Raw genomic sequence first — 25,604 nt, 5'->3', positions numbered from 1 at the left:
AGACTGTGTCCCAGACTTGTCTGCCATGCCACCAACTAGTGTGGTTGCAAAGTCACATAATAATATAAAATAGTGTTTTCAGACATATTACAAGTCCTATTGCAAGATATTTTTGCAAGAATAGTTCTACATTTTATGTCTCAAGGATCGTATAAATCAATGTATTTTCAATTTATCTTAATATGTTAGGTGACCCAGGTGTTTTAGGAGTTTACAAGTACTGTGCTTCATAGTAAATAAACACCGCAGGCCTGTCAGTCACCCAGTAAAAGTGAACATTCAGCAGCATCACATCAGCGAAATCCCCTCTCCTCTCTTCACAATTGTCCATGGTCCGCATAGTTCATTATAAATAAAAATAGTGATATCCGTTTTTTTGTTGTTGCATTAAGAATAGTTTATACAGGTAAATTATTATATAACTATAACGTATACGTTTGACCTGAATGTCCGACATACATGCATAATCATAATATTTTGTTTAGAATAAGTATATTTAGTTCAATGGCAATGCCCAGGCTTCCATCCAGTACCATCACCCCTACAGAGGTGCAATGGACTCTTCCAGTCAGACATGTCACGATCGTTGGTTGGAGAGGAGAGAATCGAGCAGGGAGAGGCATACAAAGCCTGCCATTGCAGTTTTACTGCTTTGGATTTGCGGACGAAGTGTTATCTACATTTTCTTCAAACGTTTCAGTCAACATTCTTAAGAGAAAATACATTAAGGCAACGTATTTTAGTTGGTTATTTTAAACGGATTAATTGCAGATGTATAGACATGTAGGGTAAAGTTACGTTTAAGGCAAACTACGAAAGATAATGAACTTTGGACTTTTCACACACACATTTGGGTCATGTTTCTCGACGTCCTGAAAAAATAAAATATTATTGCCCGGCGTGGCGGCAGCTGGGAGAAATTCAGAAGAAGGAATTTTGCGCTTTGGTTGAAGTGATAATACTTACACTAACTTGCTACTTTGGGAGCGGAGCTAGCAAGTAAAATGTCTGCCAAAACAGCTTCTAAGGTAGGATACCCGACGGAACTACAGAAAAAAAGTTATGAAGTATATTTTATTTTGCGCCGAATGCATAATATTCTCATCAAGGGAAACTGGGAAATACTATCAACATCAGATTGTTCGTCTAGTTTGTGTCTCTGTCAATGTTGTCAGTGGTCGATGAGATCGACATGCTCGAACGTGAATAGGTGAATGTCATTCATGCGACCAGGGAGGTATTGATCATGAAACATTCAGGATTTTATAATGTTTTGAAAATATGCAAAACAGAACGGGTTCACTAAACAGATGACTCACTAAACGGACAACTTGTATGCATATTATTGTCGGAGGTGCCCCAATAAAACACCTATGGATCATCTACATATGGGGACCACATACCATTTCTTCAATACTGATGGTTAGTTACAATTTTGAGTTTGTCTTAGCAGTGAAAACAGTTACTCTGGCAAACTTTATTTGAATGGACGATATTACAGTAATGCCTTGCAACACTGTAATGGTTGGTTTACCCACAATCAAAGCCGGGGTAAAATAATGTCCAGTGTTAATCAATTATTTCATAGTCTTGATACAATGACACGATTGTTCATTAGAACCAATAGTGAACTACAACCCGTAGTTTTATCTCTGCGTCAATCACCGGGCCATCATGTTTGTTTACTGGGCTTATGCAGATTTTCGTGTGAACCGGGTCAATTTAGACACATCTCAACTGTACATGCTATTGCTCCACACACACTGCGTAGGGCCCAGATTGACTAGACTGGGGCATAGCTTGTCAAAGCCATGTGGATTCAAGTACATCATGTATCAGTTCTAGTGGTTTGAGTTGTTTCAACCTTGTTTGACCAGGTGAAAGCTGGTAGCAACACATTTTGGGAGTGGTTATAAATAGGTTAATCCACAAATTACAACAATACCAATGTTTTCAAGTATGTCAATCATTTCCTCTGTCACACAGAGTTGTCTGACAACCTAGGAATGTGTAATGTAGTTTCACACTAATGAAATTCAGGTTTGGTCTGTTTTTCCAGTTCAGGTGGAACCATCTCAGATGATGTAATGCAGGGTTGTCCTATGTGGTGTGTCACACTACAACATACTTTAGATATTTAAACTGTCCATTGAAATAAAGTAAGTGCAAGTGACAACTGAAGTGTAACGTTCTGTTTGCTGGATGGTGTTTGGTCTGCCAAGAAGGCTATCATCTGTTTTAGAATGTGTTGCTACCAGCATGTGTTCACTATGAAATAAGCCTTCTGGTTCATTTGGCCGTCACTCTCTGGCCCACTTGTTCAATCTGAATACATCACCTCTGCTTGAACTATTATGTTTTCATTATAGGATACCTTACCTTACTTTGAGTTAGGGGCTGATGTTTGGGATCACTGCTTGATTAAGGAATAGCTTGTGGGCCACATTAAGCAGTGCATGTCCCCCAGACCCCCCCCCCCCCCCCCCAATTCACTTCACATAACTATTTAACTCCTATAGATGTTTGTAGTACAACACACCATACATGCAATATCTCTCTAGCTATGAGTAATGCCAGCAATGTTGTGTGAAAAGTGTAACTTGAATGCCTATGGTTTTATCTGTCCTGTCACAGGCCCATGTGTACTACGACTTCGTCCAGAGGAATTTCACCACGCATATTCCAGTGGTCAGAGTCACATTGAGTTATGAAGGACACAGAGAATGATCTGAATTAATAGGCTGTTTCTAGACCAGTGTTGTGATCATGGCCTGTTCCAGGTGTCACATCTGTAGTTGTGGTGACATCATCTCTGTCAAAGGTCAAGAATGCTGAAATCAAACCCTAATAACCAGGAAAGATGTAAGAATTCTGTTCATTATCCATGTCATGGTCAGGTAATTGTAGATTTTACAGTGTCACATAGTAATTGTTTACTTATTATTGTCCTCATCATAATGCATTTCCTGTCTTGGAGGAAGTGTGCAGCACAGCCTCATGTTTATCTGAGAAAGGGATTAGGGAGAGCTCACTCAGCACAGTAGTAGTAGCAACAGCATTTCCATAGTAGTGTTTCTCCTGGAGCACGAAGTAGGAGTGGATGTGTTTGTTGCCAACATTTCAAAAGCTGTGTGAAACCCCATTAATCCAGCTCATGCAGCCTGCATGAAAATGAAGACATGAACTCTTCTTCCACACTACATTTTAATTCTGTCCTCATCCCTCCCTTGCCTTTCACTGTTTACACTCGCTGAATAGGAGTACAACACAACAAAATACAAATAATTTATTGTATCAGCTCGCTCTAAAAATAGGCCACATGCTTGTGTTTTCAGGGTGAAAGAAGAGTAGTGAAATTAGTGAAAGCAATGGGGTTGAAAGGCTTTGCAGTCTGTGCTCTTGTTCTCCCTCTCATGTATGACTGGAGAGGCTGTGGTAATTATGAGGACGAGTCCCTGTGGCCTTAGTGGACTCACTCAGAGCGGTACGTCTTCTGTTTTCCTTTGATGATTACACATCTCACATTTACATCAGCGATGGGGGGGTGCAATCAGGCTTCTCTGTGGCCTGGAGACGGGATGTTTTTGTTTTCCAGTATCACTGGTCGCTCTTTGTGGTCCTTTAAAAAAAACTATGGCTAGAGCGAGCTGCTGGACGTTTTCGTGCAGACAGGGCTAGTCTCTCTCGCTCTCTTTCTTTGTGCCATGAGAGGGCCTGCGGACAGAGCGTCTCAAGTGGCCCACATGAAGAGAGGAGCTAGGAGCCCTGGCCACTTGTGCAGCTGAACTCTCAGTTGTGGTCAGACAAAGTGTTCTAAAATAACAAAGTGTTCTAATAAATAAGTTATCTAGACTCCACTTTTTTGTCACTAGTTTATCTAATAGTGAAATACAATCATGTTATGCTTAAAGACATGCTACAGAACTTTGGTGACTAGTAAGTATATTTTAAACTTCCTGCTTTGGGCTGGATGTGTCAATGTGTAGTTCATACATGCAGAATTACTGTATTACCACAATTAGAGCCACACAATCCCTAGTTAGACACAATCCCTAAGTGACTGTTTACTGGAAGCTGTGCAACGCCATTTTCCCCCAGGTGGGCCAGCCCCCGAGCATTTCAAGTTCTAGCCAATGAGCTTCAGTCCCTTGCCATTTGAATGACAGCTAGCAAGATGCACACACAGCAGAGCGAGAGAGAGTAGTGTCGTGTGCACATATGTGACACAGTTTTCCGGGACCACTTTTTGACTCGTGAGCTTGACGTTCAGAAATACTGCCTAAAAAGTAGACAAAAGTACCGGAGAATCTCTTAACTCGACCCAGACAGCTCTTCTGTCTTATGCAACGGTAGCCTAATTGTTTACACTGTCTCTCATAAATCATTCATAACATGCATTATAAACTACAGTTACTTATGGAGATATATTAAAACATGTAGTATGATAAATTATTGAAATGTTTTACATACATTTGATGTACAAACATGGTTTGTTTTGGATTGTGTTTGAATTAGAGTAGGTCGATAAGGACAAGAATCCATACCTGGACAAATTGCCTGAATTGACGCAATAACGATAAATAGAACGATAAGTTGATAACATGAATGTGCGCCACAGTTGTTTTTGATTATCCTTAAAACTACGACTACTAGTTTGATGGTTGTAGCCATCAATTGTCCCATTAACGATCACCCACATAAGCAAACGTATTTTGTTTCCAACTTCACCTTTCTATTGGGACGAGGTTTTACACATTTAGATGATGAAACATTGCAAAGCTTTAATGTGTAGCTGTTGTGTGTTTTTTATTTGATTGAATAGTGCTGGAATTCTGTAATCGCTGTGTTATTACCATGAGTGGACATTGCAATGCTAAGCCAGGGCTTTTCTCTCCGTCACAAGAGGAGATCCTGTGTATTTTCTCCAGGGAGTGGCATTTCCCCCTCTTCCTCTCCCCAACCCCCTTTCTCTTCTGTTGAGTGCACTCAACCATGCTGGAGACTTCATTAAGATGTCCCAAACTGACACGGTCTGGGTCCAAGATAGATCCCGTCGTCCCAGGGGAGTTGACTGTTGCCCCTGGATGAGCAGCAGCTGAACACTTGTCACTGACCGCTGGGGCCTTCAGAGCATTCTTGGCAAGGGTGCTGTCCTTCAGCCTGTCCAATGCCATATTCTATTCCAGTTCCACATGGCTGTGTTGCATACGATCGTGAAATAAGCACTGTGGTGTTTCTCGGTCTTGGCTCCTATGATAGCTAGTTGGAGCACCCAACCTCTGCTCAAAACCAAATGGGTCAAGAGGGGGACTGGAATGCAAAATGTCAAAAATGGCTGCTCAGAATGCACATATTTCTTGGGATAGGTTTAATTAAAATGCTCCTTAAATGGCCTGCTGTGGTGTAGTATTTTTTTCCCCATTCTCTTTTGAAGTCTGTAGATTTATACAGCACAGAAAAAAAGGCTCTTGTTGGAAGTGTCTTCCCCCTTGTTATTTATTCATGGGTTGCTGTTAAGGAAGAGAGGGCAACCTGCTGTTATGTTTTGGTAGCAATGATACTCGAAGTGCTGCACTTATCTTATCAGTGGGTATCGGTCCTATTATTTGTGGAAGGAATGTGAAGACTGACGGGCACAGCAGAGGCAGTTAGTTATAGCAAGACGGAGAGAAAGAGCAACAACATGCTACAGGGAGGGGAGAGGGGGAGATGCACTGCCTGGCTATAATCTGAATCACATGCAACCTCTTAAAAAAGACCTCACCCATAATCACAACATTAAATTCTAGAGATATCGGGGTGCCTTTTCCCTGTTTGAAGTCCACCATTATTTTCTTCTCACTGCTTTCTATCTGTGACCCCAGAATAGTGGCTAGATAGAGAATTGATTTTGACAGCTTACTTGAGGGTTCTTACAGAATTCCTAATCTATGTAAGCCTAAATGTACCAAACACAGCTGTAGACTAGATTGATTGACATTTAATTTTCTCTAGATTCTAGGACCAGTGATACCACAGTGTGTTGGGGAAGATGAACGACCCGACATGTTCTCTCAGTGTCTCAGACAGGTAGACGACCCAGTCTGCCAGTATGCTGCTCCTGGTGTATGGTGTGTTATTACTGGTGTGTCTGTGTGTGAGTAAAGTGTCTGGATAATCACAGGGATCATGAATGGGGGAGGAGGGATGGTTGATTATTGTGGTACTGACTGGGAGTGTCGTGGTGTTTTCCCAGGCAGGGAAACACACAGCAGGGAGAGCAGGTCTGTGTGTGTGTGTCCCCCGGCCCTCCTGCTGAGTCAGTGGATTGATACTTATCTCCCCCAGTCACACTGGTGCCTGGTCCCTGGGAAGGGGTGCCTGCTCTCTGCACCAACCAGCATCTCGGCAGGCGTTTTTGTTTTGGCTCCTCGAGAAGGAACTGGGGTTTCTGTAGCTACCCCAGTGTGCGTGTTTGGTTTGTAAAATGGGAGATTTGATGTCCCTGCCACTCCCAGGCCAGCCAAGCCACCCATCCTTGGCTTGTTGGCAGGTCAGGTCTCTGAGGATTTGTCCTCAGTCAGGAACCACCAGCAGCACAAGGCTGGTTGTTTCTGTGTGTGAATGACTGACTGACTGCAGCTCAGATCGTTGAAATAGATTCATCCTATGGCTTACCCTACATTTCTTTAGTCACTCGTTCGGGAAATGATCATGTTTTTGTTATGTAGGTCACCTACCTGCCACAATGCTGGAGCCCTCTTCACAGTGCAAGCCCATCCTATTTTGCTTTAGTCATGAATTCTTTTTGCCCCTAAATCTGGACAGAGGTTATGGATGATGACATACAATATTTACATATGCATGTCATTACAATGGTCATACTTCAACCATAGGCCCCGAGTTCTAGGCTGGCCATTCATACAGTTGATTGAATATTCACTACATTTCATGTCTGCTCTGTCCTGTGTGTGTTGTTTTATTAAAACATGCCTTGATACAGATCAGACTAAATCAGTCTCAGATGCAGCTGCACAGCACTTTCTTCTCCTCTCACTCTCTCCCCCAGAACACTTTGAGAGAGAGAGAGAGAGAGAGAGAGAGAGAGAGAGAGAGAGAGAGAGAGAGAGAGAGAGAGAGAGAGAGAGAGAGAGAGAGAGAGAGAGAGAGAGAGAGAGAGAGAGAGAGAGAGAGAGAGAGAGAGAGAGAGAGATTCTTAAGTTAGTGTTCTTTTAGTTCATGTCTGTCCCGTTGAGCAACTCTGCCATGTTCACCTATTCCTCCCTCCTTCCTTCTTTCACCCTCTTTAAGACGTCAACATACTTCCCAGCTGGCATTTTGTGATGTTTTTTTTTCTTTTTTTTCTTGAGGCAAGCCGAAGTCGGTAGCTGAAGTCTCTATGCCCTTCATCGGTGATTGGTCAACAGTAGGGATTCTTCAGTAAAGTCTTGGTTTTCATTCAATGAGAGACGACTCGATTTCGTGAAAATCTTTGAAATACTGCACTAAGATCTCCTCTGCAAAAATGACGGCAAAAATGCCAAAATGAAGTGAGCTCTCTTAGAATAATTCTGACTATTTTCAGGAAGTGTATACCAGCAGTTACCATTCCCAGGCTGCTAGGTGGTTGCTAGGTGGTCCCTAGGACATTCACAGTATTAGGCAAGACTGCCTTCTCTAGTAGTAGTCTACAGTCCATGCTTCATCTAGATATGTTAGTGCCACTGAAAGGATTTAAAAATACTGGCTCATGGTGTATGTTTTAATTCTGTAATGTATTGATTGTTGATGTTGTCTTGGCCAGGTCTCCCTTGAAAAAGAGAATATGGGTCTCAATGGGCTTTTCCTGGTTAAATAAAAAAAAATACTGGCTACGCCATCTCAAAATGGACAATACTATTGCTGCTTTTTTTCTTGTTTATCAAGTGAAGGTCTTTTAAGGGAGTATGAGAGCACACACTTTCGGATCTGGGCTAGGCGCCAGCCGAACTGAAGCAAGCTGCCGCCTCTACTCTTCCCACCTTCCCCTATCCTCTCCCATCCACTGTTATTTTGTGTTTAAAGTCCGACTCAGTACACAGGAAAAATATAATTACTCCAGCCCCGGAAGCAACTTGGTTTACTTTGGTAAATTGCATAATTAACACAGCAAAACCTAAGCCTGCTATTTTCTACTGTTCAACTCTGCCCTCTGAGTTTTACTCCACTGGAAATCCCTTTCAAATGTTATATAGTCACCATTTGTGAAATTGTAGAATTCACCTTTTAATTAAGTGTATGAGTTGTAATTTCTCAGAAAGGCATTTGAGGTAATGTTCGTTTTCCAGTAATACAATTACAGTTCCTCAGGAGAAAGAATGTAATCTTTGCTCTCTTTTTGTATGCTCCAGTGTCCTGTTTATACAAACTACAAATTTAAATTGTCTATAATGACCAATTTTATACGTGCAGTCAGGATAAGCATTCAAACAAGGCCTTCCTGCCACTGTTTACACACACACACACACACACTCAAAACAACTCTGTTGTCTGTCTTTGACAAATGGCTATGGCAGACAATGTTTTCTCACAATGCACACAACTCCTGTTGAGTTCTGATGGTGTACTTGACTGAGGCAATAGTGTGCACACTGTGTGCACACCCTTGTCACGTGTCTCTTATTTACCCCTTTTAAGGTGGAACCTGAGAATGTTGTCCTCTGTTACATCTCTCTCTCAGGATCCCAGCCCTTTGAGTCAACATATAGCCCCCTCCCCCTGTCCCCTGTAACTTCTATGTTGTAATTAGTTCATGTATAATGAGATACTGGGTCTATGCCTAGATTGAGGCTGAGTTTATCTAGAGTTTAATCAATCAATCAAATGTATTTATAAAACCCTTTTTTACATAAGCAGACGCCACGGTGCTTATACAGATACCAAGCCTAAAACCCCTCAATGAACAAGCAATGCCGATGTAGAGGCACAGTGGCAGGAAAAGGCAGGAACCTAGGATGAAACCTAGAGAAGAACCAAAGCTCTTGCTAGATGTTGGTGTTATTAATTATGGTTTGTTGTTATTATTATTATGTCTTATGGCTGCCCGGCCCCTAACAGTAACCAACTCATTAATTCAGTAAATGTAGGCCTCAGCCTGGCCCACAACATGGCCATTATAACTGAGAGGCTCTGAAAACTTGGGAATTTCTCTGAGTGGACTTGGCTTCTGGTTTTAGTGGGGCTGGGCCATGTGACCCTGCTGTGCGTGTGTGTATATGGAGGCCCAGCCCTGCTGGGGTAGTGGGTATGGCTTCCGCATGCTCCGGCTCAGCTGGCTCCTAGCTGAAATCGGCTAGGCGAACCGAACGAGTGTGCTCGCATACCTTCGACCATCGCTTGAAAACGAGAAATGCGGAAATAGCATTGTTTTTCCATCTTGAGACGCTGTAGCCAGTATACACAGTCCAAATTAATCGAAACTCAAGAAATCTTAGTCATACAATTTTTACATTAACTAGGATGTTAGGTACAGTATTTCTCAAGTGAAAAAATGTGCATGGAAAATTAGTTGTCTCATTGATTGACAACAAACATTTAATTTTAGAATCCCTACTGACCAATCACCGATGAAGGAGCGTAAACTTCGGTTTCCGAACTTTGACTTGCCTCAATTGTTTTTTTGTGTGTGCACGAACAGCCGAAGAAACCCTTGCCAAAGGCCAAAACAAACAAATGCCACAAAATGTCGTCATAATATATGCACAAACTGTTTTAGATGGGAAGCTGCTCTGTTGTCCTCTACTGTAGGGACAGGCACCATCGCTCTCTGGAGGCCAACATGGTCAGCCTCAAGGACCCCCTGCTGAATACACCCTTTGTTTTACCACATCAGCAGTGTGTGTGCGTGTTTTTGTTTTTCAAATCCCAGCTCAAGAATGGTGACATAGGAACGTTTTGTCAGGGGCCGTGTTTGGTTTTAGCTCCATGGGACGACACTAGCCAACACACCCCCATCCCCAGCCACCGTTAATTAACCTCCCTTCGTTAGGCCCTGCCTTATGTTGCTCATTCTGAAAGGCCCATTCACTAGCAGGAGATGTTCCTCCTCCTATGGCAGAGTTGTTAGGGGCCAATTACTGAACCTCTGATTTGTGTTTGATTGGAAACAATGGCTTGTTGAATTTTTCTGTTTTTCACAACCTACCACGAGCCTGTTCTTTCAAACGTTTCTGTTAGTGTCCTGTGATAAGTAAACTAATGCAGTAATCTTCCTGAGTGTTACAATCTCTCGCTCTGCATGTTCTCATACTGAGCTCAGTATTTCCAGTGTTATCAAAAAGAGAAAAAGCGAGAGAGAAGCAAGGGAAAGAGATAAAAGGAGGGAGAGCGCGAGAGAGTTGGAGAGCTTTTTTATCAGCACATTCCTGACCTGTGTTAAGTTTGTGTGTGTGTGTGGGGGGGGGGGGTGGGGGGGTTTACAGACTCCTGTTGGCTGGCAAGGCCAGATTCCCTGCTGCCTGCATGGGCCTGGTTATCGTCCCTGACCTCATTGCAGTCTAATGGGTCAGACTCAACGTCAGGATTGTCAAACGTTTGCCTACCGATAGTACGTAGCACATCAGAACAGAGTGTTGGCAGACCTTTAAGTCTTCAGCCACGTCGTCAAATTCTCCAAACCAGAATGTGGCCGTAGCGTTGTTTGGTCATGCATTTCCAAGTGTGTTGCTTTATGGTCTAGTCAATGCTAGTAACATTAGCACATCTAGCTAGTTGGCTATTGTTCTACAAAGCCCTTGTTGATACTAGCCAGATGGTCACAGCTAGATAACTGGCTAGCAAGATGTGAAAGAAAATATTTAATAAACCCTCCATAATCTCACACAGCCCATAGATATATGTTTAGCAAGCTGGCTAATGTTCACTAGCTAACTAGCTGTTGTGCTAGCTAGGTAAAGTAAAGACACTACATTGACTCTTGATGGCCAGCTACAGGCTGCTTCATGGAAACTAATCCATTGTGATTTAAGTATGTTACTAGCTACAGTGGCCAGATAGCTAGCTTGGTAAAGCATTTAATGTTGTGTGCATTGTGCTGCACTTACCACTCTGAGCATTGCTCTGTTAGCAAGCTAACGTTAGCTAGCTAGCTAACTAATAACCTAGTGCACATTATCAAACTTAACAACAACAAAAAACTTCAACTTCAGACTAGATGAAAAAGCTGTAGACAAAGAAAAGCTTTGTTTTAGTGAGAACAATTCTGATGAAATACCGTTATAGAAGTTAAAGTAAAAACCCAAACCAGTCTGTGCATCAATACCGGTGTATATAGTAAAATACTGTATACCGTCCAGCCCTACCAGTTCATTAGATACCTTTTTGACAGTGATTTATGAGTGAAGTGCAGGATATGTTTTGAGGAAGTGGCTCAGTGGAGCTTTGACCCTTAGGCTCTGATAGTGCTGCTGAACAGAACAGAGGGTGTTTGTGGGGACAGGTTTGTGTTCCAAGTGAAGTTCATCATGCTCCATCCCTACTGCTGATGGCTGAGAGAGAGGACAGTTAGGATCTGGTTGAGTGGGGATGACTTTGCTGGTGGGCTAGCTGGGAATGATATGCTAGGCCTACTGTATCTCTCTAGGTCACTGGGTAGCACTGCTGCAAATCAGCACTGTGAAAGTCTCTTAGATGAAATAATCCTCATTTGTGACTGGTTACAGGATCGGGGACGTTTGATTCTAGTTTCTACATCACAGTAGGGCCGTTTTTTAAATAGAAATATTAAAAATAAAAAATGCCTTCTTGAACATGTGAACTTTAATGTACCTTAAATACGAACTTGTATGGGATCCGTAAATATGAATAAAACATTTTAATTATGAGCCAAGTTTAGCCAATTAGAAATCACTAAGCTACAGTGGGGCAAAAAGTATTTAGTCAGCCACCAATTGTGCAAATTCTCCCACTTAAAAAGATGAGAGGCCTGTAATTTTCATCACAGGTACACTTCAACTCTGACAGACAAAATGAAAAAAGAAATCCTTGAAAATCACATTGTAGGATTTTTTTATTAATTTATTTGCAAATTATGGTGGAAAATAAGTATTTGGTCACCTACAAACAAGCAAGATTTCTGGCTCTCACAGACCTGTAACTTCTTTTAAGAGGCTCCTCTGTCCTCCACTCATTACCTGTATTAATGGCACCTGTTTGAACTTGTTATCAGTATAAAAGACACCTGTCCACAACCTCAAACAGTCACACACCAAACTCCACTATGGCCATGACCAAAGAGCTGTCAAAGAACACCAGAAACAAAATTGTAGACCTGCACCAGGCTTGGAAGACTGAATCTGCAATAGGTAAGCAGCTTGGTTTGAAGAAATCAACTGTGGGAGCAATTATTATGAAATGGAAGACATGCAAGACCACTGATAATCTCCCTCGATCTGGGGCTCCACGCAAGAATTCACCCCGTGGGGTCAAAATTATCACAAGCAAAAATCCCAGAACCACACTGGGGGACCTAGTCAATGACCTGCAGAGAGCTGGGACCAAAGTAACAAAGCCTACCATCAGTAACACACTACGACGCCAGGGACTCAAATCCTGCAGTACCAGTTGTGTCCCCCTGCTTAAGCCAGTACATGTCCAGGCCCGTCTGAAGTTTGCTAGAGAGCATTTGGATGATCCAGAAGAAGATTGGGAGAATGTCATATGGTCAGATGAAACCAGAATATAACTTTTTGGTAAAAAGTCAACTCATCGTGTTTGGAGGACAAGGAATGCTGAGTTGCATCCAAAGAACACCCTACCTACTGTGAAGCATGGGGTTGAAACATCATGCTTTGGGGCTGTTTTTCTGCAAAGGGACCAGGACGACTGATCCGTGTAAAGGAAAGAATGAATGGGGCCATGTATCACGAGATTTTGAGGGAAAACCATCAGCAAGGGCATTGAAGATGAAATGTGGCTGGGTTTTTCAGCATGACAATGATCCCAAACACACCGCCCGGACAACGAAGGAGTGGCTTCGTAAGAAGCATTTCAAGGTCCTGGAGTGGCCTAGCCAGTCTCCATATCTCAACCCCATAGAAAATCTTTGGATGGATTTGAAAGTCCGTGTTGCCCAGCAACAGCCCCAAAACATCACTGCTCTAGAGGAGATCTGCATGGAGGAATGGGCCAAAGTACCAGTGCAACAGTGTGTGAAGACTTACAGAAAACTTTTGACCTCTGTCATTGCCAACAAAGGGTATATAACAAAGTATTGAGATAAACTTTTGTTATTGACCAAATACTTATTTTTCACCATAATTTGCAAATAAATTAATAATAAATCCTACAATGTGATTTTCTGGATTTTTTTTCTTCTAATTTTGTCTGTCATAGTTGAAGTGTACCTATGATGAAAATTACAGGCCTCTCATATTTTTAAGTGGGAGAACTTGCACAATTGGTGGCTGACTAAATACTTGTTTGCCCCACTGTATATAGGGAGAAAGACAGGATCCTTTCTGTCTCGACATGATTGGCTGAGATAACGGAGGGTTTGGACTAGCCCGAGATATGAATCCTGATTGGTCTGTCTTGACACAGGCTTCTATAACAGATTGGGAGCTTCCCTGGTCAGTATACAGTGCATTCGAAAAGTATTCAGACCCCTTGACCTTTTCCACATTCTGTTAGTATTATTCTAAAATGGATTAAATAAATAAAAAATCCTCATCAATCTACACACAATACCCCATAATGACAAAGCGAAAACAGGTTTTTAGAAATATAGGCATATTTATTACAAATAATTAACATAAATATTCAGGCCCTTTGCTGTGAGACTCGAAATTGAGCTTAAGTGCATCCTGTTTCCATTGATCATCCTTAAAATGTTTCTACAACTTGATTGGAGTCCACCTGTGTTAAATTCAATTGATTGGACATGATTTGAAAAGGCACACACCTGTCTATATAAGGTTGACAGTGCATGTCAGAGCAAAAACAAAGCCAGGTGGTCAAAGGAATTGTCCGTAGAGCCCCGAGACAGAATTATGTCAAGGCACAGATCTGGGGCAGGGTACCAAAACATTTCTGCAGCATTGAACACCCCCAAGAACACATTGGCCTCCATCATTCTTAAATGGAAGAAATTGGGAACCACCATGACTCTTCCTAGAGCTGGCCAACCCGGCCAAACTGAGCAATCGGGGGAAAAGGTCTTTGGTCAGGGAGGTTACCAAGAACCCGATGGTCACTCTTACAGAGCTTTATTGTTCCTCTGTGGAGATGGGAGAATCTTCCAGAAGGACAACCATCTCTGCAGCACTCCAAAAATCAGGCCTTTATGGTAGAGTGGCCAGATGGACGCCACTCCTCAGTGAAAGACACATGACAGCCCGCTTGGAGTTTGTGAATCATGGTGGTGGCAACATCGTGCTGTAAGATTGTTCTTCAGGGACTGGGGGACTAGGCAGGATCAAGGGAAAGATGAACGGAGCAAAGTATGGAGAGAGCCTTGATGAAAACCTGTTCCGGAGTGCTCAGGATCTCAGACTGGGGCGAAAGTTCACCTTCCAACAGGACAATGACCCTATTCCAACAGGACAATGACCCTAAGCACACAACCAAGACTACACAGGAGTGGCTTCGGGACAAGTCTCAATGTCCTTGAGTGGCCAGAGCCCGGACTTGAACCCGATCAAAGATCTCTGGAGAGACCTGAAAATAGCGTGCATCGACGATCCCCATCCAACCTGACAGAGCTTGAGAGGATCTGCGGAGAGGAATGGGAGAAACTCTCCAAATACAGGTGTGCCAAGCTTGTAGTGTCATACCTAAGAAGACTCGAGGCTGTAATCGCTACCAAAGGTGTTTCTACAAAGTACTGAGTAAAGGGTCTGAATACTTGTGGAAATGTGATATTTCAGTCTTTTGTTTGTAATAAACATGAATTTTTTTAAATAAAAAACAGTTTTTGCTTTGTCATTATGGGGTATTGTGTGAAGATTGATGAAAAAATAAATGCAATCCATTTTTAGAATAAGGCTGTAGCCTAACAATGTGGTAAAAGTCAAGGTGTCTGAATACTTTCCAAATGCACTGTATAGATCGTCTTTGCTACCCCAGATGTTATGGAAAGATATATAGCTATGAACAACTGCAAAATTGTTGCTACAGCTCTCAAAAACATTGCTGCACTGAATTTAACTGGTGCTATCGACAGATCTCAGTAAGTAGAGAAGACTTTCTAGAGGACAATGCCATGCTGACGTGATCATTTGCATGTGAATTCTTAAAGTGATGGGTGGGGCCAAGGCTTAAGAGAGTGTGAGCGATGCTGAATGGGCACAAACAAAGGAGCTCTCTAGCAAGAGTGGAAATCTTAGCAACATCTTTCAATGGCATCTTCTCCTACTTGTCTCATAAGTTTATCAACTTTCAAAGCAGCATAGCTTTCTCATATTTCACAAAATTTGACTTAAGCTCATGTAGCGAGATTGGTCACATTTCATAGGACAGACAGGGGAGGGATGGATGGGGAGGGTTTAGTGGACAAGGCAGGCAAGGCAGCGACCTATGGAGTAGCACTTCACATTATACATGTGTAATACCATTATAGTTACAGCATTCAGAAATAACCATTCTTCACTCCTTAGAGCAGTGAGAAGTTGATGTTGGTGCTATAATTAAGAAATAAGGCTCGAGGGGGTCTGGTATATGGCCAATATGCCACAGATAAGAGCTGTTCTTATGCACGACGCAACACAGAGTGCCTGGATACAGCCCTTAGCCGTGGTGTATTGGCCTCAGCAATGTAATTAGAGCAGGAAAAATAAAATGTTTTGTCATACCTGTGGTATACCACTGCTTTCAGACAATCAGCATTCAGGGCTCGAACCACCGAGTTCATAATATATAATAAGCTCTACTGTCGCTGAAGTTCTCTGACCGGGCAGAGGGTAGAGGACAGGGCTGTCATCAGACTGTCATCCTCTGGAAGTTACAGGGGTTAAGCCAGGCAGGATTGGCTCTGTACTGCAGTCGCCTGATATAGGAGCAGAAATATCATGTTTTCTTTCTAATACTTCAGCTGGCCTGGTATTTGAAAGAAACCCGTTCCCATTTCCTGCTGCTGGTGACCAGGTACACCAGGCAGGTCACCCAGAGCTGCCGCTCACCAGCCCAGATGTGAGAGTAGAGGGTCAGTAAACAACAGAAGGGTCAGAGCCTACAGAGCCTGAGGAAAGACTTCAGTTAGTAAATCCTCCTTAACATTAAAGACAGCAGTACACAGACAGCACGCGCCATCCACAAACAGTGTTGTGTCCCACAGGCCATGCTCCCAGCTCCTGGGACTGACATCACACTATGGGCAGCAAGTGAAGGTCACCATGGAGCCTCATTCAGGAGCAATTCACGTAGGGTTTGTGTCAGTTCCGCATGTCCTTTCCAGCTCATCTATCCTGCCTTTGTGAGACAGACAGCATGGACCTTTGAGAGAGAGCAAGAGGAACATGGCAGAGATTTACTTTTTAATCCCGAATGCCATGGATTATAGGTTTTGTATTTTATTCTGACTATTACCATCAGATATTAGTGTGTCCGTCTTGTTTGTAAAGCAGAAATCCCCATGAGAGCTTGATGATGAGTGTGACAGGGTGAGTTCTCAGGGTATGAGCTGAGTGAGTCAGTGCTAGTTGAAATTAATTGACTCCAGCATGTTTTAGTGTGTCAGCACATTCAGCAGCGAGGCAGCACTGTATCATCAGCCTGCTGGCTGTCTCCTCTCATCACAGCTTGGTGGGACTCGGTCTGCTGGGACTTCTTTCCTTACTGGGTAGAGGTGCGTTCAGCTACTGTCCTTACTGCCACACTCGAAAAGCATGTTTTCTGTGTTTACCTTGCGCATGTGTTTGCATATATAGTGTTGAACGTATATGTTCATTTGAGAAACAGATGTGAATCCAGAGGGCTGCGATTGCATGAGAGTGTGTTTGGTAATGTGTGCATGCCTCTCAGCCAGACCATGTGATTCTCTGTGTGTGTCACAGGGCATAGGATGCAGCTGCATTCTGGGCCCTCCTTCCTCTGGGATCCAGCTAGAGGACAGATACGGTTGCCATGGTTACACTTACCCACGGTGACATCACGAGGAAAAGCTGGCTGCTGGTACATGCCGCTGCTGTGGGTGTTGCCCACGTCTGATTGGCCGACACTTGCCTTCGCTATACTCTAAAATATGAAAGCCTGTGTGATTGGTTTGCAGGGCCTCTCTCTCCCTCTTTCTCTCCTCCGTACAGAGCAGGCACGCAGGCTATTAATAGACGGATTGTGAAGAAAAAAAAACACTTGACCGGCCAATATTGTCTGAGCGGTTGAGTTGGCAGCTCATTTTAATTTGACTAGTTATAAAATGTTAAATGTGATTTAAGAGAGCAAGATAAAAGTAATAATAATTTGGGCTACATTGCTGTTGAGTACATCAGAGCATAGATGATCCAGACCAATGTAAAGGGAAGCGTTCTTTTGTCTATCCCAGTATTCATCAGGCTTATGAAATGAGGGGTGTTTTACCTAGTACACACATTCCAAATATTATGAGGAGGAGCTTAGGGAGGGTTATGTCATAGGAAAGCCTGTGGTGTCATGTCATCCCCTCGGTACAGCTCTCTGCTCTGGAGCCTGTCTGTGGTTGGCTGATAGCAGCCAGGTGTTTGTGGAATCTGTCACATCTCCTGAGTGGAGCAGTGATGTATAGCCCATTTACAGAACACCAGCCATCCAGAGGGCTGCACACAACCCAAGGCACCAGGCACTCCTCCTCCTCGTAAGGTACTACACAGTAATGTGGATTGTTTTTACTCTATATTAGTTCACTCTATACCTCACCAGCTATGTAAATCCTTTATATAAGGCTATGTGGCTAAACACGTCAACATGCATCAGTTTGGCTGGCGGCTGTCACGTTCGGCATAAGGAGTAGACCAAGATGCAGTGTAGTATGTTTTCATCCTTTATTATGGAATAGAAAACTTCAAAGAACAAACCTACAAAACGAACAAACGAAAACGTGAAGCTATAATAATGCTTACAGGCAACTAAACATAGGCAAAATCCCACAAAGCACAATGGGAAAATGGCTACCTAAATATGATCACCAATCAGAGACAACAATAAACAGCTGCCTCTGATTGGGAACCATTCTAGGCCAACATAGAAATATAATTCAACTAGATATCACACCCCGACCTAACCAACATAGAGAATAAAAGCTCTCTATGGTCAGGGCGTGACAGCGGCGAACAAGTGTGCCCACATACTCAAAAGACATTCACTTGAAAGAACGAGAAAAAAAGCGGCAAAGGTACTACTTGTCCATTTTGAGACGCCGTAGCCTGTATACACTTTAGAGGTCAACCGATTAATCGGAATGGCCAATTTAATTAGGGCCAATTTCAAGTTTTCATAACAATTGGTAATTGGCATTTTTGGACACCGATTGTGGGCGTTATTTGAGAGAAAAAAGTCAGTTAAGAACACATTCTTATTTTCCATGACGGCCTAGCAACGGTGGGTTCAAACCTTTCTAGGGTAGGCGTTCCTCTAGCAGAACCCCTCGACAACATTCCGCTGAAAAGGCAGCGTGCGAAATTCAAAAATATTTTTTTGAAATATGTAACTTTCACACATTAACAAGTCCAATACAGCAAATGAAAGAAACTTCTTGTTAATCTTCCCATCGTGTCCAAATTCAAAAAGGCTTTACAGCGAAAGCACAACATATAATTATGTTAGGTCATAGCCAAGTCAAAAAAACACACAGCCATTTTTCCAGCCAAAGATAGGAGTCACAAAAAGTAGAAATATAGATAAAATGAATCACTATCCTTTGGTGATCTTCATCAGATGACACTCATAGGACATCATGTTACACAATACATGTATGTTTTGTTCGATAATGTGCATATTTATATCCAAAAATCTCAGTTTACATTGGCGCGTTACGTGCAGTAATGTTTTGATTCCAAAACATCCGGTGATTTTGCAGAAATACTCATAATAAACATTGATAAAAGATACAAGTGTTATTCACAGAATTGAAGATAAACTTCTTCCTAATGCAAACGCTGTGTCAGATTTCAAAAAAACTTTACGGAAAAAGCATAGCCTGAGAATGGCGCTCAGAGCCCAATCCAGCCAAAGAAATATCCGCAATGTTGGAGTCAACAGATGTTAGAAATAACACTATAAATATTCACTTACCTTTGACGATCTTCATCAGAAGGCACTCTCAGGAATCCCAGTTCGACAATAAATTACTGATTTGTTCCATGAAGTCCATTGTTTATGTCCAAATAGCCAATTGTTGTTAGCGTGTTCAGCCCAGTAATCCGTCTTCAAGAGGCGCGAGCACTTTGCCCATACGACAACTCAAAGTTCCATTACAGGTCAAAGAAACAAGTCAAACGATGTATGGAATCAATCTTTAGGATGTTTTTTAACACAAATCATCAAAATACCAACCTGATAATTTCATTGTCTGAAGAAAAGCACTGGAACGAGAGCGAACTCTTTCGGGAGCACGTGTCACGAGTCTGAGACACTCTGCCAGACCCATGACTCATTCAGCTCCCATTCCCCCACCTTTATAGTAGAAGCCTGAAACACGTTTCTGAAGACGTTTGACATCTAGTGAAAGCCGTAGGAAGTGCAACTTGACTCCATAGACACTGTCTATTCGGTAGGCCAAGATTTGAAAAACTACAAACCTCAGATTTCCCACTTCCTGGTGGATTTTTCTCAGGTTTTCTCCTGCCATATGACTTCTGTTATACTCACAGACATTATCCAAACAGTTTTAGAAACGTCAGAGTATTTTCTATCCAATACTACTAATAATATGCATATATTAGCATCTGGGACTTTTGATGTTTAGAGCAAAGGATAACGATGCTTCGAGGGTTTTTGATGTGTTCCTTGTTCGAGCCCAGGTAGGGGTGAGGAGAGGGACAGAAGCTATACTGTGACACTAGTAATACTAAAGTGCCTATAAGGAAATCCAATAGTCAAAGGTATATGAAATAAAAATGGTATAGAGAGAAATAGTCCTATAATTCCTATAATACCTACAACCTAAAACTTCTTACCTGAGAATGTTGAAGACTCATATTAAAAGGAACCACCAGCTTTCGTATGTTCTCATGTTCTGAGCAAGGAACTTAAACGGTAGCTTTTTTACATGGCACATATTGCACTTTCACTTTCTTCTCCAACACTTTGTTTTTGCATTATTTAAACCAAATTGAACATGTTTTATTATTTATTTGAGGCTAAATTGATTTTATTAATATATTATATAACATCCTCTCTGGGATATGTGGGACGCTAGCGTCCCACATGGCCAAAAGCCAGAGAAAATGCAGAGCGTCAAATTCAAAAAAATTACTATAAAAATCAAACTTTCATGAAATCACACATGTAAGATACCAAATTAAAGCTACATGTGTTGTGAATCCAGCCAACATGTCAGAGTTCAAAAAGGCTTTTTGGCGAAAGCAAGCGATGCTATTATCTGAGACTAGCACCTCCGTAAACAAAGAGAGAACATATTTCAACCCTGAAGGCGCGACACAAAACAGAGAAAAAAAAAATAAGTCAAGCCTTACCTTTGACAAGCTTCTTCTGTTGGCACTCCAATATATCTCATAAACATCACAAATGGTCCTTTTGTTCAATTAATTCCGTCGATATATATATATCCAAAATGTAAATTTATTTGACGCGTTTGATCCAGAGAAACACCAGTTCCAACTTGCGCAACGTGACTACAAAATATCTCAAAAGTTACCTGTAAACTTTGCCAAAACATTTCAAACTACTTGTGTAATACAACTTTCGGTATTTTTTAAAAGTAAATAATCAATCAAATTGAAGACTAGATGATCTGTGTTCAATACAGGAAGAAAACAAAATGACGCTACCTTTCTGGTCACGCACCTCTAACAAACAGTACACTTGAAGTGACCCTCGTTTTGAACAGGGCTACTTCATTACACATGGAAAAACCTCAACCAATTTCTAAAGACTGTTGACATCCAGTGGATGCGGTAGGAACTGTCCCTTAGAAATGCGGTAAGTGGATGCGGTAAGAATGTCCCTTAGAAATCTGGATTCCCAATGAAAACCCATTGAAAAGAGATTGACCTCAGGGGTTTCGCCTGCTACCTTAAGTTCTGTTATACTCACAGACATGATTCAAACAGTTTTAAAAACTTCATAGTGTTTTCTATGAGTAGGATGAGTAGCAGGCAGTTGAATTTGGGCATGCATTTCATCTGCCCCCTGTCACAAAGAAGTTAAAATAAAAGTGTTCATTCAGTATTGTTGTAATTGTCATTATTATAAATAAATAACAATCTGCTGATTAATCAGTATCGGCTTTTTTTGGTCCTCAGCGTTAAAATCATAATCAGTCGACCTCTAATACACTTCCTCAAAATAATCTGAATTAATCGAAGATGACTCAAGAAATCTGTCATTGATTTTGATGTTTTTACCGATGAGATCTTAGTCGCATAATTTTATATCTAACTGATGTTTGGTGCAGCATTTCTAAATGAAAAAATGTGCATGAAAACGAGTTGTCTCTTGTTGAAGGACAACAAACACTTTACTGAAGAATCCCTACTGTTGACCAATCACTGACAGAGGGGCGTAGACTGTGCCTACCAACTTCGGCTTGCCTCAAACCTTTTTGTGTGCCCGAAAAACCCATACCGAAGTCCAAAACTAACAAAAACGTCACCTGTCGTCATTTATATATGCACAAACTCTTCCGAACTGTTTCATCTGGGAAGCATGCCGGGCGCCTTTAGTCACGTCTCTATTTGGGTCTTTAGGGTGCTCAATATAGAAAGCCAACTCCGTTGCTCTTAGCTACTCATTTTTTCCACAGATTTTCTCTGTACATTTGCCTTCCTCCTGTAATTCTCCAGCTTGTGTTATCCACTGGAGTCCTTCTATTAGGTTCTTGTATAAATACATTGCTGTGTTGAGCAATGGGCTGCAGCCTTCCAGCAGTAAGTCCTGTCAGTGGCATTGCCTTGTAAGACAGCTGTCAATATGAAAATGTCCAGTAATACAGTGGTGGTCACTGGTCCTTTTTGTGGACGTCTGTGTGTTTGATGTCCACAGCTCCACACAGAGCTCTTCCAGGTGTTTTCTTCACACCTGGTTTGACCCACTCACATCAAAAAGAGAGCCCTGAAAAGTGTTAGCTGCACTGGTGTACTAGGAGCGCAGTATGCTGGTCCTCTGAATCAGTCCCACCGTTAAAGGATTAGTGTATATAAAATGGATTTGGGCCTTGTTTTTATTATGTATTGGGTTGGGTGTTTGTGTCTGCGTGTGTGTGACCAAGAGAGTGAGAGATTCTCGTGAGTGAGTGAGTGAGTGGGTGGGTGGGTGGGTGGTGTTTACAACCGCACCTGTGTGGAGCAGTGCCCAGGGAGTTGAGGCAGATTGTCAAGGTAAAACAACATCTAGTGTGATCATTTTGCCTTAGTATAAGGAGGAAATATATACAGTACCAGTCAAAAATTTGGACACACCTACTCTTTATTTGGACTATTTTCTACATTGTAGAATAATAGTGAAGACATCAAAACTATGAAATAACACATGGAGTCTTGTAGTAAACAAAAAAGTGTTCTAAAAGTAGCCACACTTTGCCTTGATGACAGCTTGGTACACTCTTGGCATTCTCTCAACCAGCTTCACCTGGAATGCTTTTCCAACAGTCTTGAAGGAGTTCCCATATATTCTGAGCACTTGTTGGCTGCTTTTCCTTCACTCTGCGGTCCAACTCAAGGTCATATAATGCAGCACCTCATCACTCTCCTTCTTGGTCAAATAACCCTTAAACAGCCTAGAGGTGTGTTAGGTCATTGTCCTGTTGAAAAACAAATGATAGTCCCACTAAGCGCAAACTAGATGGTTTGGCGTATCGTTGCAAAATGCTGTGGTAGCGATACTGGTTAAGTGTACCTTGAATTCTAAATAAATCACTGACAGTGTCACCAGCAAAGCACCATCACACCACCTCCTCCATGCTTCACAGTGGGAACCACACATGCGGAGATCATTCGTTCACCTACTCTGCGTCTTACAAAGACACGACGGTTGGAAACAAAATCTCAACTTTTGACTCATCAGACCAAAGGACAGATTTACACCGGTCTAATGTCCATTGCTCGTGTTTCTTGGCCCAAGTAAGTCTCTTTTTCTTATCGGTGTCCTTTAGTAGTGGTTTCTTTCCAGCAATTCGACCATGAAGGCCTGATTTCACGTAGTCTCCTCTGAACAGTGGATGTTGAGATGTCTGTTACTTGACCTCTGAAGCATTTGGTCTACAATTTCTGAGGCTGGTAACTCTTAATTAACCAATCCTCTGCAGCAGAGGTAACTCTAGGTATTCCTTTCCTGTGGGGGGTCCTCATGAGAGCCAGTTTCATCATAGCTCTTGATGGATTTTTCGATTGCACTTGAAGAAACTTCTTAAAGTTCTTGAAATTTTCTGGATTGACTGACCTTCATGTCTTAAAGTATTGATGGACTGTCATTTATTTTTGCTCTTTTGATCTGTTCTTGCCATAATATGCACTTTGTATTTTACCAAATAGGGCTATCTTCTGTATATCACCCCTACCTTGTGACAACACAACTGATTGGCTCAAATGCATTAAGAAGGAAAGGAATTCCACAAATTAACCTTTAACAATGCACACCTGTTAACTTGTTATGGTCGTGTGTCTTATATCATTTTAAAGCTATTCTCGTTGTTAATCCCACCAAAGTGTCTAATTTCAAATAGGATTTTCAGCGAATGCACTACAAACGATTGTTAGGTCTCCACCAAACCACAATAAGCACAGCCATTTTCCAGCGAAATATAGCATTCACAAAAAAACAGAAATAAAGATAATTCAAGGCTCGTGATTAATTTTATCTTCATCAGATGACATTCATAGGACTTCATGTTACACAATACATGCATGTTTTGTTTGATAAAGTTCATATTTATATACAAAAATCTGAGTTTACATTTGGCTATTTAGATTCACTAGTTCCAAAAACATCAAGTGATTTTGCATAGCCACATCGTTTCAACAGAAATACTCATCATAAATTTTGATGATAATACAAGTTATACACGTGGAACGTATCTCTCCTTAATGCAACCGCTGTGTCAGATTTCAAAAAAGGTTTACGGAAAAAGCAACACATGCAATAATCTGAGACGGCGCTCAGAATAGAAGCCAAATTAGCCGCCATGTTGGAGTCAACAGAAACCAGAAAATACATGATAAATGTTTCCTTACCTTTGATGAACTTCATCAGAATACAGTCCTAGGAATTCCAGGTCCACCATAAATACTTGATTTGTTCGAAAATGTCCGTTATTTATGTCCAATTAGCTACTTTGGTTAGCGCGTTTGGTAAACAATTCCAAAGTCACAAAGCCCGTTCACACTAACCTGACGAAATGTCCAAAAGTTCCGTAACAGTCAGTAGAAACATGTCAAACGATGTACTGAATCAATCTTTAGAATTTTGTTGTTTACATATATCTTGAATAACGTTCCAACCGGAGAATTAGAATGACTTCAAACGAGTGGTGGAACACAGGTGCTTCCCCTGTGAGCGCGCATGGTCAACTCGTGGCAGTGGTGACTATTTCCTGTGTCATTCGACCCCCCTTCACATTAGAGTCATCAGACAAAGTTCTATTGACTGCTGACATCTAGTGGAAGGCGTAGGAAGAGAAAACTCATCAATATCTCACTGTAATTTCAATGAGAGCTTGGTTGAAGATCTGCCACCCCCAGAAAAAAAACAGGAAGTGGAATTTCTCAGGTTTTTTTCTGATATATGAGTTCTGTTATACTCACAGACATACATCAAACCGTTTTAGAAACTTCAGAGTGTTTTCTATCCAATACTAATAATAATATGCATATATTAGCAACTGAGAGTGAGGAGCTGGCCGTTTACAATGGGCACCCTTTCATCCAAGCTACTCAACACTGCCCCTGCAGCCATAAAAAAGTCATTAAAATGCATTCCAGGTGACTACCTCATGAAGCTGGTTGAGAGAATGGCAAGAGTGTACAAAGCTGTCATCAAGGCAAAGGGTGGCTATTTGAAGAATCTCAAATATAAAATATATTTTGGTTACTACATGATTCCATATGTGCTATTTTATAGTTTTGACGTCTTCACTATTATTCTACAATGTAGAAAATAGTAAAGATAAAGAAAAATCCTTGAATGAGTAGGTGTGTCCAAACTTTTGACTGGTACTGTGTATATGATATATCGTAGAAATAATGTACCAATGATCTACAGCAGATTTAGGTTGCAGACATGGCCTACACATTTCAATTTGGTAATCAGAAAATCTGGAGCACTAGTGCAGTGTGTGTTTTGATTGTGACCTAGGGGATTTCCCTTCAGGGAAGTACAATTGTGCTGTGGAAGGGAAGTGAGCTGTGCATCATTGAATACGAAACTGTTGCAATGCAGAATTACATTTCAATGCACCACAATTATGTTTTCAATATCAAGCATTAGCCTACCAGTACAATATT

At 41.7% G+C, this 25,604-nt stretch overlaps 1 protein-coding gene across 12 annotated transcripts in view; it reads left to right on the top strand.

Annotated features, from left to right (window-relative positions):
- The window catches only part of LOC135504298 (tight junction protein ZO-1-like), a 146,938-nt gene that overhangs the window by 60,050 nt on the left and 61,284 nt on the right, over positions 1-25,604 (top strand). The window contains exon 1 of one of the 12 annotated variants that reach the window (XM_064922806.1): positions 604-1,028. The exons of the other annotated variants lie outside the window; for them this stretch is intronic. Within the exon in view, the coding sequence (XP_064778878.1) occupies positions 1,005-1,028 (24 nt within the window). The 5' untranslated portion in view covers positions 604-1,004. Of the gene's footprint in view, positions 1-603; positions 1,029-25,604 lie in introns of those variants that run through there. 12 annotated transcript variants of the gene reach the window in all.

The sequence above is a fragment of the Oncorhynchus masou genome, chromosome 2, assembly GCF_036934945.1.
Source record: "Oncorhynchus masou masou isolate Uvic2021 chromosome 2, UVic_Omas_1.1, whole genome shotgun sequence".
In the NCBI taxonomy this organism is placed as follows: domain Eukaryota; kingdom Metazoa; phylum Chordata; class Actinopteri; order Salmoniformes; family Salmonidae; genus Oncorhynchus; species Oncorhynchus masou.
Note: the sequence above shows the minus strand (reverse complement) of the source record. Positions and strands in the feature narration are given on the sequence as shown.